Raw genomic sequence first — 17,636 nt, 5'->3', positions numbered from 1 at the left:
ATTACATATTATAATTATACAATGATATAATTAATATTTATATATATTATATATTATAATATATACATATATATAATATATTATAATTATAATATTAGTACATTATATAAATATATATTATAATTATTTAGTTAAATATAATTATATTCATATAATATATATTATAAATTTATTAATATTATATAATAATATATTTATAATATATATGTATATTTATAAATGCTTATTATATGTGCATATGATTATAATATACACATGTATATAATATTAATAAATTATATAATTATATAATTATTATTATTATTATTATTTTAAATACAATAATATATAATAATTACTATATCTAATATTAATATGCATTATACTTATATAAAATATGAGTACAATTAATATTTATATATTATATAATTATAATTATGTATTTATTTTATAGCGTTTGTATAATTATAATTAATTATATATATAATATTTAATTTAATTAGTTACAAACTTATAATAATGATGTTATTGTATTATATAATTATATATTATAATTATTTAGTTAAATATAATTATACTTATATAATATATATTATAAATTTATTAATATTATATAATATTATATTTATAATATATATGTATATTTATAAATGTATATTATATGTGCATATAATTATAATATATACATGTATGTAATATTAATAAGTTATATAATTATAATAATTATTATTTTAAATATAATAATATATAATAATAACTATATTTAATATGTAATATATATTATATTTATATAAAATATTATTATAATTAATATTTGTATATATTATATAATTATATAATTATATATTTATATTATAACATTTGTATATTTATATTTAATTATATATATAATATTTAATTTAATTAGTTACAAACTTAAAATAATAATATTATTATTTATATGTATTATATAATGTATATTAATTTATGTAATATAATTAATATTATCCATTATACTAATAATTATACATGTTTACTAATAGAAATTATTAATTAGTTAGACTAAATTTACTAATACATTTATACTAATATATTTAATTAGTGAAGATTTCTTATATCCCATTTACAAAGAGCCAATAACTATCATTTACGATGGGGTTTTATAATATATTTATTATATTCCATTCCGAAAGAGTCGACGACCAAACATCAACTATAGTAATGATACACATTCCAGGTACTTGAACCAAACAAATGTATTGGAATGAATGACCTCATTCCAAACCCAAGATATCCAATTCCGAATCCGAATCCAATACCGATGTGCGAACCAAACGCCACCTTATATTTGTACAAGTCGCAGCTCGTTTCTAGAGAAGGAAAATGCAGTTATAGATGACATTAATGTGACTGATGGATGATGTCAGTTTTAGTTGAGAATGTATGGTACTCCAAAATTAGTGGGTGCGAGTCTTGTCATCATGGAAGAATGGTGATTCAGAAATAGACATACATAGCAAAATCCCTTGCTTATGCATGGTTTCAAAGTTGATTAATCTAAGCTAAACTCATTCAGATTGTGGTTTTCCAAACCAAATTGAGTCTGTACTGATTCACCGTGCTGGTTATGCACGGTAGCCGGCTGACTTTTTGGAAAAAAAAAAAAAAAAATTCACTGTTGGCTATCATGTTGACTGTGCACGGTAGCCGGTTGCCTTTTTAAAAAAAAAAAATTTCGCTACCGTATCTAGTTAGCACAGCAGCTATAGTTTCGTACCACTTCTATGTCATAGTTATATTTGACGGACTTTTCTTTTTTTGACTATATTTTGAGAAATTAGTCCATTTGAACCCACCACCGTGTATTGCTTCTAGCAAACCTTTTTCATATATTGATATAGTGATGGAAAAGAAGAGACATGACCAAGATCTTCCAAGTTTGTAATCTTAATATTTCATTCGCCCCATCACATCACATGAATACTTATACTTGGGATCCTCGGTGACATATTTTCTATGCTAATCTAATGTCACCTCTAATATTGCGCCAAGTGTCCTATTATTATTTACATTTTAATTTCTAATAATTCAAATTGATTTGGTTTAACACAAGTTTTCTCTACCCTCTAAACCTTTGAACCAAAATTAACCGATCGCTCCAATAATACTCATCTTATTACTTGAGCAAGCAGTGGAGTCAGCTGCCATGGCCGCCCGCTCCATCTTCCTCACTATGGCTCGGTAACAACTGACAATTTCCATCTCCATGTGTATTTCTGTATTTCAGTTTCCTTTGATCCTTTTCCATCCCTTTTGCTGAAAAAAATTAACCCATAAAGAATTTCTTGTCTGCAGTAAACTAAGGCGAAGGACTGCATTGCGATATTTCTATACTCCTTCTCCTTCTGCAAGCGAGGTTGAAGTTGTAGCATGTGATCAAGCAGATGAGGAGAAGGGTTCTGATTCTTATTCAGAAACTACGACGAATGATGATTTGAAGAGAAGAATAATGAGGCTTAGGCTCCCTAAAAGAAGCGCCACCAATGTCCTCCACAGATGGGTTAGTGAAGGCAACAGCATTACCATCTCCGACCTCCGTCAAATCTCCAAAGACCTTCGTAAATCTCAGCGCTATAAGCATGCCCTCGAGGTTCCATCCCCCCCTTTTCTTCTTCTTTGCTTAATAGCCTAAAGTTCCCCTTTTCTTTTCTTTTTTTTTTCAAAAAAAAAACTGCATTTTTTGTTTAGTCGTGTAAAGAGAGAAACTTTGGGTTTGATTTTCTATTTTCTTGGTTTGATTGATGTCCATTGGTTGAATGGGAAAAGGATGGTTAGTAATTCTGGTGAATTTGATATGAATTTGAAGGCGGCTTTGGCATCATGTAGATAGAAACCAACTGGCGCACTTGAATTCCATCTGTAAAGTTAAAGCCATTGGCATTATATTCATTTAATAGATCGATCAAGCGATGAACCAGATGTATAACCATTAGGGTGGAATTGAACGTAGAAGTTGAGATGTTTCTTAGGATTTATTGGAGCGATCGGTTAATTTTGGTTCAAAAATTTAGAGGATAGAGAAAACTTGTGTTAAATCAAATTAATTTGAATTATTAGAAATTAAAGTGCAAATAATAATAGGACATTTGACGCAATATTAGAGGTGGCATTGGATTGGCATAGAAAATATGCCACCGAGGATCTCAAGTGGAATACTTCAGCCTTTGTTAACCAAATTTTTTATTTTTGTAAGCAAAGGCCAATGATTGTTATTTCAACAAACTATCTGGGAGGTAAGTGTAATTTCACCTTTGCTTACTCGCAGCCTTACAATTTATATAGAGTTACCAAAATTGAATTCATTTCAAATTTCCTAATTTTACTTTTCTTCTGTTAAAACCTTCTCTATTAATTACACCTGCAAACCCCTTAACCCAAAACCCCATCGCCGTCGCCTGCACCGGCAACGGCGAATCCCTCCCTGTCAAAACCCCACCTTCTGAAAACATACGCGTAGAAATCTTTTCCGCAATCCAGAAAATACAGAACAAATATGGACGACGGAGAAGGAGGTCTAAGTTTCGATTTCGAGGGCGGTCTTGACCTGGGCCCCACTCATCCTACGGCATCCAATCCGGTAATCCAACCCTCCGATGCCTCAGCTTCGGCCATCGGTGCCTCCTCCGCAGCCGCTAATATTACTAATAATAGTATGAACCCATCAGTAATTCCTCCGGCTGCGGCGGGGGTGGGGGCGGCGGCTCCAGATGGCGGAATGGGTACAAATCAGAGGAGGAGCTTCCGGCAGACAGTTTGCCGGCATTGGCTCCGGTCTCTGTGTATGAAAGGTGATGCTTGCGGATTCCTTCACCAGTATGATAAATCTCGGATGCCGGTTTGTAGGTTTTTTCGGCTTTACGGGGAATGTCGTGAGCAGGATTGTGTGTACAAGCATACTAATGAGGATATCAAGGAGTGCAATATGTATGTATCTTTCTTCTCTTTTTCTGCTTCTTGGTTTTTTTCTTTTTTTACTTCTATTCTTGTTCTTATATGGCCGTATACTTGGCGGTTAAATTCTTTTTTTTTTTTTTTTTTTTAAATTTGCATGGATTGTAATTTGTAAAACCTACAATTGATATTGCTAATCAGTTTTGTAGGCTGGTTTGATAATTTGTGGAAATTGGGAAATCATGTTTTCTGGTAGAATTTTATTGAGTTTTGGCTCTTATTGGGTTTAACTATAGTTTAAAGTATGAAGGAATTTAAAAGTTCTAGTTCTTTTTAAAGGTTAGAATTTGGAAGAGTGAAATTTTAGGAATTGAGTTGGAAGTATTTATTTTGGTTGCTTTGTTGTCTGCCTAACTACGTTAATTTATTCTTTCTGGCGTTATTCCTCCTTGCTATGTTCATGTCTCAACAATGCCACCTTTTTGCTGGAATTTGACCTTTCTCTCGTATATATCTTGTTCCTTATCGGGAGTATAACTTGTAGCTAAGAGAAAATTATAACTCCTATAAATGAAATTTCCATTATTCTCGTATTTGTACTTTTATTTGTCCAAATCATGTTATTTCTTCAGCGAAAGATACAAACAAGAAGTATTTCACAAGCTGGAGCAATTTCTAAGTGATTGAGATGTTGTTCAATGTCTCTTCTGATGGATGGTTGTTTTTCACAGGTACAAATTAGGGTTTTGTCCAAATGGTCCTGATTGTCGATATAGGCATGCAAAACAGCCTGGACCTCCACCTCCTGTAGAAGAAGTCCTCCAGAAGATTCAGCAATTGACTTCCTACAACTATGGAAATACAAACAGGTTTTTGCAAAACCGGAATCCTAACTATTCACAACAGTCAGAAAAGTCTCAGTTTTCACAAATACCCAATGGTGCAAATCAAGTTGCAAAACCTACTACTGCAGAGTCCCCTGCCTTGCAGCAGCAGCAGCAACAACAGCAGCAAGGTCCACCGCCACAACAGATCAGCCAGGCTCAAGCACAAAATCTTCCAAATGGCCAGCAAAATCAAACAAATAGAATGGCAACACCCCTGCCCCAAGGAACATCTAGGTGTGTTCAGAGTAACAAGGTCTTCTATTAGGTCATGTAATCAGGCATTGTACTTATTTATGGATGTTATATATAAGGGTTGTCCTACATCCGCTGTAATAAATTTCTTGAGCGTCATGGTAGCAAACATAATTGGTTATACATCTATTTTTCTTCTGCTACATTCTTGGACAATGATGTATAAATGAGCTTTTGCTTGTTTTCCTTTGCTTTATCTTGTTTGGCATCTCTATTTCACTTTTAGGGGAGTCTTGTTTGAGTATCTGTTATTTCTTTGGCATAAAATGCTATAATTAGTTGACATGTTAAAGTAATCTTTATCGAGTCTACATAGTTATCGATGTGGCACGTTTAGGGTTCATGGAATTGGAAACAATCCCAGAAGCATGTTTTATCCTAGTCGATCTAGGTTTATAGATTACCTTTTCAAATAAATGTTCCTAACATGTTCAGTTGCTTGTTTATTTCTGTATTTGGTTCTAGTTACTGAGTAGGACAAATGTGTTTGATGACCTGACTGGGAAAACATTACAAACTCAGCCGCATAGTTGCCTGTAGAGATGTCATATTCTGGTAGGACTCTTGCATTAAGGATGACTTCTTCTTAAGGTGACAAATAAGAATTTTGAATATTACATAACAAAAGATGCATCATCTTATAGGCCAGAGGCTTCTAGATGATCAATTTGATTAATTACCAAGTTCCCGGCTAATACGAATTTTTTTTTTTTGGGTTTTCTATCAAACTGTTTTGAGTCAGAATGTGTGCTGGTTTTTTTTTTTCCTTTTTCCCCTTCCAGTTGACTTGTCTTAGTTCTTTGCTCACATGACTTGTTACCAGAGAAGATTCTTCTTGTTGAGTGCCATGTGCTTGCTTTCTGTGTCACATGCTTTGTATTCCTCTAGCTTTATCAAATTTAAAGAACAGGTTTATTCTTGTTTCCGTAGGTTGTATGTAGGTAATTCATTTGTATGTAGGTAGTTCATTTGCAAGCTTTATGTTTACTACAGTAACTAAGTACTCATTTAATGTATATGTGTTTGGATAATTGTTATGTTGCATTTTACCTACCTCTGTTTCAAAAGCTGAAATATCACATGTAGCCTTGTTTTATTTTTCATAGAAAAGATTCATTGCAGGTACTGGCCTCATTACATATGAATTGTAATCTCTATGAGAATAGATGGTTGCTTTTTGGATTTTATCTCCAAAAATTAGTAATCTTTTTATGACCTATTTTCTTATTGGGTTTCCTTCTTGCCATTTTTACTGGCGATGAATGTTGCAAATGTTCTAAAAATGTTCTCAAAATTTATTAACCATTTAATTTTGTTTATATGCATACTTCTCAGCCAAATTGGTTTGAATCAGTTTTTCTTAAGAATCTCCTTTTATCACATTCTCCTCTGATTTTTATGGTTTTTTTTGTTGATGAAATTGGAATAGAATCCTGTGCATATTACAGCTTGATGGAATAGAATTGTTTCTAATCTATGTGTTTTTTCCTAAGTCTGTATGCTAAATTTTTCTTTGTTGGAGCAGTCAAGTCATTTGATTTATTTGACTTGTGCTTCATGTATTTGTCTTTTCTTTCTGAGTTATTTTTCTGTAGAAGTTTCTTAAAGGAATGGATTGACATGACTTATTTGCCTTGTAGTTGTTAGAATTTGTGCTTAAGTTGCGATTTTTTTATGGTACTTTGATGTTATCTTTCTACGTACAGTTAGCATGTAAAGTTCTGATCTTTCATCGTGGACCTGGCTTGCGGGATCCGTCCGATGGTCAATTACTTGAAACTCTATTTACAGCTGTTTCTGTTTATTTTGACTGATAGGTTCCTTTACTCTGAGGACAGGGGACTAGTTATCCTAGTGGTGTACCCAATTTGTCTTTTAGGCATGTTTTCTGTATATATGAGTACGTATTTTGGATGTAGCTGCTACAGGATTCAAGTCAACGAGTGGGTTATGGAGTGGTAATATTGTAGTTGAAAAAGTTTTAACTTCTTGAGAAAACTAAAGTCTGTTAAGTAAAGTGTAAAGTTTTGGATAGAAAGGGTTATGGTGATTAAGAAAGATTTCGACCTTGAATAAGCTAAAAGCAATTGGTGGCCTGTCAGTTAATGGTTTTTAAGCAGGCTTAACTAGAAATGTGTTGGAAGAGGTCTTGTTGGATGAGAGTCTGATGATGATTGTAACACCTTTTATTTCTGACATTGGTTACTGGTAGGATGCAAGCACTGGTGACTAAATAGGCCTGGAAGAATGTGGAATTAATAGCTTTGTTGTGCTTGGACTCTTTCAAGATCTTTGAGAACTTGAATCAAGTGGGAATTGGGTCCTATTTTTGGGGAATAGACTGAATCACTAGAACACTTTTTGAGATTGAGGACATGAATGTTCTGTCTCTTGATACTGTAAGACAAGGGATTATTCTAGGATGGCTTTCCTAAGCTTTATCTCAAGGATGTTGGAATGGTATTTAGGATGTTTTTCTCGAGGCATGTTCTTCAACCAATGGTGTCATGTTTCTAGATCTATGTTCTTTAGAAGGGGACATCTATGCAGATTAAGGATCTTAGATCTATCAGCTTGGTCTCTACTCTTTTTAAAGTTTTGACTTGAGTACTTTTTGCAAATGTTTTGAACTTGTAATGTTAAATTACAATCATTGAAGATAAGACTGATAGTGGATGCCTGTCATGTAGCCAACGAATTGGCTACAGAAGTCCAGGACATTGCATTTAAAATCGACCTAAAAGTCGAATGACTGAATTGTATCTTTTGGTCATCAGTTTCAGAGAAAAAAGCTTTAGCTACAGGTGGCAAGAATTCGTGGATGCCTCTATCGGTGACCTGACTAGTACTTTGTTTATAAGGAAAATAGGTGGTTTTTACTCTGGATCCCTTGTGGACAAGCTGTACCTTGTGTAATAGGTTTTATTGTATTCTGTAAGTTCTTTACCCCGTGTCATGCATCTAGTTTGAGAGTATAGTTAGAGAAATTCCCACTTCTATCTTTTTCCCACATAGTTGTTCCTTGACAAATTTGTTTGGGTACTCTTCCTTCTAAAGCCAGAGCTTTTAAATGCTTTTCCTCCCATAGTGGTTTATCAACAACTTTTCCTGCTAAAACCAGAGCTTCTACATGACCAGTAGGAAATGGAAAAACAAATCTCTTTTCCATGGATAGAATCATGGCTAATGATTTTTGACATTTTTTAGGCCTCAAAGTTTCAGTGTGTGCCACCTAATTATTGTTCCCTCCAAAGTCAAATGGTCATGAACAAGTGAAATTATCTATTTGATGATACTGGGTGGAAATTATTAAGAGGCACCACGGGGTTGCTGCCCAAGAGAAACTAGTAGTCATCTCCTTATGCAGTGATCAGCCCTATTTAAAAAATCAGCCCAAGTTAGACTTTCAGTGGAGAAGTGGGTATATATCCAAAAGCAAAGTGTGGCCTAGAATTAAGAGTTGACTTTTCCTGATTCTAGTGGTCTCCATTGGAAGCTCTATTGTTTATGGTGCTTTTCTTGGTGGGTAAACTTTTGAATGTTTTGGAAAGAGAAAAGTTAGAGCCGAACAGATAACACTTGCAGGATTGTTTTCAGGGACATTTATCTGCTTCTTCACTCTTGGCTAGTGCTTCTAGTGTGCATACTGATATGTCATTGAGAAAGAAATCGTTTTATAAGCTGTTCATTCTCATTCTCTTTGGAGGATTGTTCAATTCTACTTATTTGTGTCATCTCTCTTTAATGAATTACTTTTTGTTCATGTGAAACATGAACTTATTTTCTTTGCTGTTTCCTCAGATAACGGGGAGTAAAGAGATAGAGCCATGATGATGTTGTTGGCTCCGCTAGATAATTTTCTTTGGCAACATGTTTTGCCTTGCATTGGGAGTCGGTCTTGTTCGACTGATTGTATCACTTTTAATTAAGTTGTTAAGACTGTTGCTACTTAGTATCTTTTGCAAACTGAAGCAGAGGGATGTGGATGCATCTAAGTCTAATTTCTGGGAGATTGGTAAACTGTAATCAGGTAATCTTAGATTGCCGCATAGACACATTAGATTTGTGTGTTTGTCAATGATTTTCCTAATTTGAGAGGCCAACTGTACGTTAACTTATATAGTTGAAATCTGGGATTTGAATGCTTGTTTGAATGGATACATTAAAGTCTTTGAGCCAATGTCTTAGTTCTGTTCTTGACTTTTTCCAGCTTGTTGTTATGCAATGTGGACCAACATCATGTGATGTAATCATTGGGTCATGCATTACTATTTTTGCATCAAGTTACCTCTGAAGCAGAATATTTTATTCTACTCTTTGTTTAGGGAAAATAGGTTGGAGTTCTGTATTGGCTTGACAATGACATTGAAGAGCTTTCATATGGCAATGGATTCTGTTCATCTTGCTTCCACTGTTTGAACCATTACATTTGTGACTTTGCATCTCAGAATAGTTTTTCTGTACAGTATGGTGTACCACAAAACTAGTCTCCTCTAGTGTAGTTCCGGTTTATTTCAATTTAGCTTCTTTGTTTGGGAAGAAATTAACTATGATTTGCACAACAAAATCAATCATTAGCTTGCAGTGACATTGGATGTTGATAATCCTTGCTGATTGTAACTGGGCAAACTTCGGTTTTATAATTCATATGCTTGATGTTCTTATTTGTTAATGGATGAATGCCTCAAATGCTTGTTCAAAATATTTTCCTTTTGGGACGGTAAACAGGAGCTTCCTGCCTTCTCTTTGGACAAATTTGGTTGTCATTAAAATTTTGTTTAATAGCCTCAGGTTCTGGAAGACAGGGTTTGACTTGGAACACACACTTCATTTTTATTATTTCTGGTGACACACCACTAAAGAGTTCTCTGGGTGATGAAGATGATTATTATTTCTGATACACAGTATTAAGAGTGTTCTGGACGGGGAATGAAGTTGAGATGAGAATAATATGCTTGCTTTGCTTTCATGTGCATTGACTTGAGGTTTTACATGTTTTGACTGTTTTTAAATACTAGCAAATGAATCCTTGGGTCATTCTGTACTCTACTAATTAAAAATAATTCAAAATGCATATTGCTTATGGCATTGCAAAAGTTTTGAGCTAAATTCAGATAAAGCAGTCTTCCCTTTATTTGTGCTTTTTCCATGAGCTATTTTCCTTGTGTCTCTTAGTTACTTTATTTCCGCTTATTTATTTCTTAGTCAAAAAAACTTATTTTTTATCATAAATGAAGTATAGGTACTTTATAGTCAAAAGTTGCAACCGTGAGAATTTAGAATTGTCGGTACAACAAGGAGTATGGGCAACTCAGAGGAGCAATGAGGCCAAGCTAAATGAAGCTTTTGATTCAGCGGATAATGTTATTTTAATTTTTTCAATTAACAGGACCAGACATTTTCAGGTTGGTTGAATTGAACCAAGCTGTTTTTGCCTCTACAAGAGTTGCTTGTCTAATTTCTCCCTGGTTTATAGGGCTGTGCAAAAATGACATCTAGGATTGGTGGTTCAGTAGGCGGTGGCAATTGGAAGCATGCACATGGAACTGGGCATTATGGAAGGAATTTTTCTGTGAAATGGTTAAAGGTACCATGTTAGTGCCTTTTCTCTTCTAAAACCATCACCTAAATGTTGGTACTAAGTTCTCTGCAACCATTGTAATTCTTCTCTGCATTTTGAGACCAATAGAGCTTGCTGTTTCTTTTTGGTCTAACTTTTGTTTTCTATCCAATTGAAGTCAATTACCCATGAAATGAAGCTAAATTGTATAGTAAGGTCTCTACCCTTTTATTTTTCTCCTTTTAAGAACTTACTCATCCTTTTTCTTTTTGTAACCAACCCAAGAATTTGCTATTTCTAATCTTAAGATTCTTTCTACAACATCTTTCTCGACCAGAATTTCAAGCAATTGAGAGCTACTCATGACAAGACTGATAATTTTTGGTTTCCAATCCTATGGTCTCTACCATGCTGTCATTATTCTACAGCTGTCTCTTAAAGTTTTATGAGGATGAAGCAAAGGATACTTGACTATTTTAACCTATTCAGATATTTACCTTTCTCAACTGTTATTGAATGCATTTATGTTCTCAAAAAATGGGGGAAAAAGAATAAAAACAGAAAAAAACCTTATGTTGCACACGAACTATCTTTAACCTCTATTTGTCTGTCTGTTCCATCCATTTGTCTCTCTGAGTGCTGATTGCAGAGTTGGGAGGGTGTGTCTAGGACATGCTTTTCATTTATAGAGTTAGTGGGCAATCCTCAAAGAAGCTTGTAGCTCAACAAAATTCCTTCCCCAAAGTGTTATGTAATGAGTGTATATGGTGCAAGGACATAAAAAAGGACATAAAAAGATAATAAACCTCTGAATGCTAATATATCAATTGAAAATGGGTTGGTATCTAGACACTATAATTCTGGGTAATGATCATGTACAAAGGTCCGTGTTGTTTGGTTTCATTTTCTCTATTTTATATCTTAGTTACGGGTATTTGAAGATAGAATTCTTGCATGCTTCTCAAGCTGCTGATTTCTTATTAGACGATGTTTCTGAATACAAGACTTTCTTACTTTGAGGTAGTGAGTGTTATCAATGTCAATAAATCAAAACGATCCTTATGATTTGGCTCACTCTTGAGAATTACTTTTTTTAACATCACCCATTCTTATCGTTCTAGTTTCATGTCTAGATGTTTTTGCTTTGTTTTCTTATATGCTTGGAAGATTAACCAGATCTTACCTTGTGTACATTCATACAAACATTGTTTGCTGTCTGTTCTAGTCTGTTTACATTTCAAAGTGCTCTTTTGGCAATTTAAAACAGGAAAATATGATTAGTCATGCATGTTGTATTCTTGAACTTTTTTCTTTTTTCTTTTTTTTTTTAAAGTTTCATTTTTGCTGGAATATGCTAGTAAAATTTGTTTTATTTGTTGCAAGTGCCTGGATCTTTGCTGTTTATTGCCAAAAGTAAGTTGATATACTTCCTAATTTCAAATTGACTTGCTTAAAAAATAGGGGAAAAAATAAATTTATCATGACACCAATTTGGTAGAGACTTGAGTAATGTATGTGATGAGGCCAGAAGTTCTGTTTCTGTGTTCGTGCAGCTTGAAAACTCTCAGAGAAACCTTTTCTTATTTCTTATTTCTTTTTTTTGGGGGGGGGTTCAATTAGAATGGCATCTGTTGAATTCAAGCTCAATAATTTTTGGCCCAGTTTTTAACTCGCTCTTATTTAAACCCCAGCACTGTCATTGCTTTGGTGGTTAAACTATATTAGCTTAATATGTAGCAAGTAGTTGTGACTGTTGGTATAAGTTCTACTGTGCACTAGTTACTTGATTCTCCTTGTTTTGCAGCTCTGCGAGTTGTCCTTCCATAAAAGTCGTCATTTGAGGAATCCATACAATGAAAATTTGCCAGTGAAGGTACTAAAAGATTATCTTTTTGCTCTCACATGCGCTCATGGGCACACAGACATCTTCTATGTTCTAGAATTCTGTCTTTACTGTTATCTTCAACTTAGATTCAATTAGTTGTTGTTCAGTTGATTCAAATCTGACCGTCTTTACTGTTATCTTCAACTTAGATTCAATTAGTTGTTGTTCAGTTGATTCAAATCTGACCATCAACAGTCTTTTTGAAGCTGAAAGTGGAGTTAATAGGTGAAATAAGAAACACTTGAGAGGGGAGGAGGAAAAAAAAAGGTGAAGCTGAGAGTGCTAAAGTTTCTATTACTTCATTTTCGTCCAAAACTACTCTTTGGGCAAAGCAAATATTTTAAAAAGCAAACATGTCCAATCAGTTTAACTTCTGTCTCTCCTCTAGTCGTTACACATATAAACATATGAGATAGATAGATGCATTTATGCATGTACGTCTGGATGCTTATGTTTATTCGTCTAACTTCACTTTGTTATCGTACTCTTTTGTTTGTAAAGTCATCTCATTTAATGATGTACTTGAGGAAACTGGTTATCAGTTTTTCATTTGTAAGTTCAGTTCAGTCAAATGATGTACATTGAGCCAGGAATTATACCAGACTGCCTGTTTCCAAAAACCTGATTAGAAACCCAGTTTGATTTCCAAAATAAGAATAAAACTGATTTTTAAGAAATAGGACAGAGGGAAATCTAGGAATCACGCCCAGTAAAACAAGGAATTACTGCTTAGAACATTGGTATTACATCAACTCTTGTAATTGAACGTTAGAATCTTCTTATACAGTTACTTGCCTCTCCTCTTGGAGAGGAGGTGTATGTTGTGCAAGGCAACTAGTTGGTATTAAGTAATCCTCATTCACATCAGCTTGGCACTTAATTAAAAGAGCTGCACTCCAGAGAATTTGACAAGAGGAGTCCTAGTCATTCAAGTGGCATGAATCCCAGGGAATCCCTTTCTTTTTTTTTTCTTTTTCCATGGAACCTTTTTGAGTTCAGTAATAATAGAAACAATAGAACTACTCATTCTATGAAGAACTTTGTGTATTTATGACCTCATACTGTTTTGTGTAAAAGTAACAAAAGTCACCTCTAGTTTCAAACTATTACATGCCTCCCTTTTTGTTCAGTATTTAGGATGAATTACCTCCATTATCACTAATTTTTTATGCATAGAAGTACATTGTCTAAATATTTTCAACAAACCAATTATAGACATCTTATGCATTTTCCATAACAACAACCCCACTTTCCCACTACTGCCAGTTCCTCCAAAGCTGGTTGAAGAATTTCCCCCGGAACCCATGAATACTTCCCTTCTTTTCCGCCCCTCCATTGAGAGCTTTAATTCGCTACCAGCTTAGCTGCATTAAAGGATTCAAGCAAAAATCAAGTGATAGCCAGGGATCTTATTGGCCTGGATCTGCCAGCAAGATGAAACTGTATCCAAGCATTAAAAATGGTCAATGTTATTATCTTTTTCCTAAAGCTGAGTGGAGCAGTTGAAACGCTTCTTTTGAGATGTTTTTGTTGGTTGTGCATAAATTGCAAAATCTGCACATCTAAAACTTTTTGCCAACTGAGTTCGTACTGTGCAGACCTCCATCTCTAAACCTGCTATTTTGAAAATGTTCTAAATTTGCAATCCAAGAAAGTAGTTGTAAAATAATGGGAAAAAGTCATACAGGGTCGTATCAGATGTTTAAGAGGGACATTTCAGATTCTGCCAACATTGTGACATCCCAACTGACTGGTAATTTGATCTGAACTGGGTTTATAATCTATACGTCCATGCATACCCTGAAATTTTGGAAATCTTTATCTTCAAATTAGGATAAAATCTTCAATTCTCAAACCTTAGTAAACTGAAAAATGCTGGGAAGACTATGCTTTTCCTTTCTGTATGTGTACTTCTCCTACTAATATTGCTTCGTTATGTGTTATAATTACGTTTTCTTTAAAGGAAAAACTGAACCTTGGAATCGTCAATGGGCTAATTGCAGTGTGTTTCCCAGTTTCCACAGAATACATGTCTCTGAGAAGTTTTATTATGTTCCATCAGACTTTTTTGGAAGTGTTTTGTTTGGCTTTCTTTTATAGTAAAAGTCTAGTTTATGAATCAAGTTCTTGTTTGTCGTGTGATTTCAGATAAGTAGAGATTGCCAAGAGCTAGAGCCATCTGTTGGTGAGCAGTTAGCCTCCCTGCTCTATCTTGAGCCAGACAGTGAACTAATGGTACCATTTTTTTTTTATAGTTTTTACTTCAAGCTACCTTTTATGCATTTTGTGTAGGCATCAGCATTTTTTTACCTTCTTTTCCTCCCTTCATACTTAACGAGAAAACAGAGGTGTTTTTCTGTGTTGGTGAGCAGTTAGCCTCCCTGCTCATATTCTCAAGTTGTCCATCAAATTAAAAAAAGTACTGTTAAATTTACTTACATTGACTGGTTATGTCATTTCCAATTTTTAGGCAATCTATTGTACACACTGTCTGTTTTCTTTACTCATGGACACCTCTGTAATTCATTTGATATCTACAAATACGAGGTGGAATTCCCTAACGTGTTATATATATTATTTTTTCTGGAATGAACTGTATAGATTTTATGCTCATTGCTTGGGCAACAAGTTGTGGTCACGAGTAAAAAGGCTTTAGTCTAAGGGAACCCCCAAACCCCCCCCCCCCCCCCCCCCCCCACAAGAAAAAAACTTTTCCTTTTCCTCTAAATCCAGTTTTCAGATGAAGTGACATGATGACCTAATGCATAATTTGTATTTCTAGTTTATGAACTAGGAATGCTTTGAAGTGCTTGAGAAAATTTAGTGTTATAGTTATTGTGCGAGTAGGATGTGCCTAATTCAGTCTGTATTGAACCTTTTCTGCCTGTAACATTCATAAAACATAGTGAGACCAGGATTGAGATGATTCATCAGGAAAGATCTTTGTAGTACAGTTGAATGCTGAAATTTTGTGAGTTGAATGATACTGTCATCGTCTATGCTTCTTCCTTTGAGTTCTTGTATATTTTGTTCTAGCTATTAAACTTCTATATGATTGAAAAGTGCCAGCTGCATGCAGACCTGCACGCGAATGTCTACATATGCAAAGGTTTTTTCAATATTTTGTTAGTACTACAGGTGCAAGATCCACACATAAAAGCTGGTTGCAATAGTAATGGGGCACAAAATACTTTTTTCCCATGTTGCAAATAAAGCAATTTTTGCAGCATAGAAATTGGAAGCTGCAAAATCTTTTAACTAATTGTACTGGGTCGAAGTGATTTAAGTGGTCAACTTTTTCTTTCAGGCTGTTTGGGTTGCAGCCGAGTCAAAGAGAGAGGAGGAAAAGGCAAAGGGTGTCCCGGAAAATAGAAGTGAGAACCCAGATATTGTCCCATTTGAGGATAACGAAGAAGAGGAAGAGGAAGAAAGTGAGGAAGAAGATGAGAACTTTGGCCAGGTCTATGGGGCAGCAGCTCAAGGCAGAGGTAGGGGTAGAGGAATGATGTGGCCTCCTTTTATGCCTTTGGCACGTGGGGCCAGGCCACTCCCTGGAATGCGTGGCTTTCCCCCAGGTATGATGGCTGGCGATGGATTCTCATATGGTGGCATGACACCTGATGGTTTTCCAATCCCAGATCCATTTGGCATGGCTCCCCGTCCTTTTGGTCCATATGGCCCTAGATTCTCCGGTGATCTTGTTGGTCCTGGACCTGGAATGATGTTTCCTGGTCGGCCTTCCCAGCCTGGGAATTTCCCAGTCGGTGGATTTGGGATGATGATGGGTCCAGGAAGGGCCCCTTTTATGGGTGGAGTAGGTGCTGGCGCAGCAGTGCAACCAAGAGCTGGTCGACCAGCTAGTATGCCCCCAGTGTTTCCCCCTCCATCCTCTCAAGCATCTCAATATTCAAATCGGACTAGGAGAGATCAGAAAGCACCAACCAGTGATAGAAATGACAGATTTAGTTCCGGTTCAGATCAAGGCAAGGGTCAAGAGATGGCAACCTCAGTCGCTGTAACTGATGATGACTTGAGGCATCAGCAAAGAGGGAAGGCTGAAGAAGAGGACAAGTTTGGTGGTGGAAACAGTTTCAGAAATGATGAAAGTGACAGTGAGGACGAGGCACCGAGAAGGTCGAGACATGGAGAGGGAAAAAAGAAAAGGCGTAGTCTAGAAGGAGATGCTCCCAATGGCTCTGATCTGCAGACATGACTTGCGAGGATAAAATCACATCGAGTTTGAAATTTTCTTGATCTGAAATCATCTTATGTATCTTGCAGTGAACTAGAAACATCTTATTTGTGTTGCAGTGAATTGTATTTTGGGTTAATTTCAAATACCTCGCCTGAGGTTTTTTACAATTGTAGAAAGCTCCCCTCAAGTTTTAAAAATTACACCTACCTCTCATGTTTTTACTATTTAAGTAACATTTTAGATCCAAAAGGTTACACTTTTTCTCAAAATTCCTATAATACTCTTGAATTATAATTCACAACAAAAATGTAAAGGAAAAAAATGATTCATGATCTCTATTTCATTTATCTTTACTTGTTATCACTATTATCTATCCTTCAACATCAAAATCACTATTAAATAAACATTTATATTTGTTTTGATGTTTCTTTTTTACCTAAAAATTTTTAATGCAGATCATTGTATCAACTATAAATGTTATATCAGTTATTCAAAAGTTTACCTACAATTTTATATTATTATAAGATTTTACTTCATACACAACAATGTTCATCAATATTCCTACATTTTAATTTCATGGCTGTCACCTTTTAATACAAAATAATCTAAACCATCACTGCTAATATCAATATCCAATATACTCCGTTGGCACAGAATTCAAAATCAATCAAATTCTCTCTATAGGAAAAACATCAATAGTTGTAAATCAAAAATAGAAACAGAATGTAGTTATAAATATATACTAAAAACACTTTTTTTTTCATGGCAACCGTAACAGTAGAACCTGTATTTAGTTCCTATTCCACTTCCTATCCTTGATTTTTATTTTTTATCATAATCACTATCATCATCTCCATCTAGTTTGATAATGAAATTAGCACTCAATTTGTCATTTGACAATTTCAATTTGCTAATACCTATCAAAAATTGGAAACAAAAATGGGCACA

The 17,636-nt window shown here is 34.7% G+C and overlaps 1 protein-coding gene across 1 annotated transcript; it reads left to right on the top strand.

The window, feature by feature from the left end:
- The first annotated feature begins 3,315 nt into the window (after positions 1–3,315).
- LOC113710378 (30-kDa cleavage and polyadenylation specificity factor 30) lies at positions 3,316–16,855 on the top strand. The gene is made up of 7 exons (XM_027233341.2): positions 3,316–3,942; positions 4,641–5,030; positions 10,291–10,453; positions 10,525–10,635; positions 12,413–12,481; positions 14,642–14,728; positions 15,801–16,855. Exons 1-7 carry the CDS (start codon positions 3,512–3,514, stop codon positions 16,704–16,706), a joined length of 2,157 nt encoding a protein of 718 aa, XP_027089142.1. The 5' UTR covers positions 3,316–3,511; the 3' UTR covers positions 16,707–16,855.
- Positions 16,856–17,636: the final 781 nt, after the last annotated feature.

Source organism: Coffea arabica, chromosome 9e (genome assembly GCF_036785885.1).
Source record: "Coffea arabica cultivar ET-39 chromosome 9e, Coffea Arabica ET-39 HiFi, whole genome shotgun sequence".
Classification (NCBI taxonomy): Eukaryota; Viridiplantae; Streptophyta; class Magnoliopsida; order Gentianales; family Rubiaceae; genus Coffea; species Coffea arabica.
The sequence above is the reverse complement of the archived record's forward strand: the minus strand, read 5'-3'. Positions and strand labels throughout refer to the sequence as shown.

Excerpts from the sequence above, each read along its gene's own strand:
- LOC113710378 (XM_027233341.2), top strand. The coding sequence starts at position 3,512 with ATGGACGACGGAGAAGGAGGTCTAAGTTTCGATTTCGAGGGCGGTCTT. Across the intron at positions 3,943-4,640 it reads GATATCAAGGAGTGCAATAT|GTACAAATTAGGGTTTTGTC; the intron begins GTATGTATCTTT and ends TGTTTTTCACAG. Across the intron at positions 10,636-12,412 it reads TTTCTGTGAAATGGTTAAAG|CTCTGCGAGTTGTCCTTCCA; the intron begins GTACCATGTTAG and ends CTTGTTTTGCAG.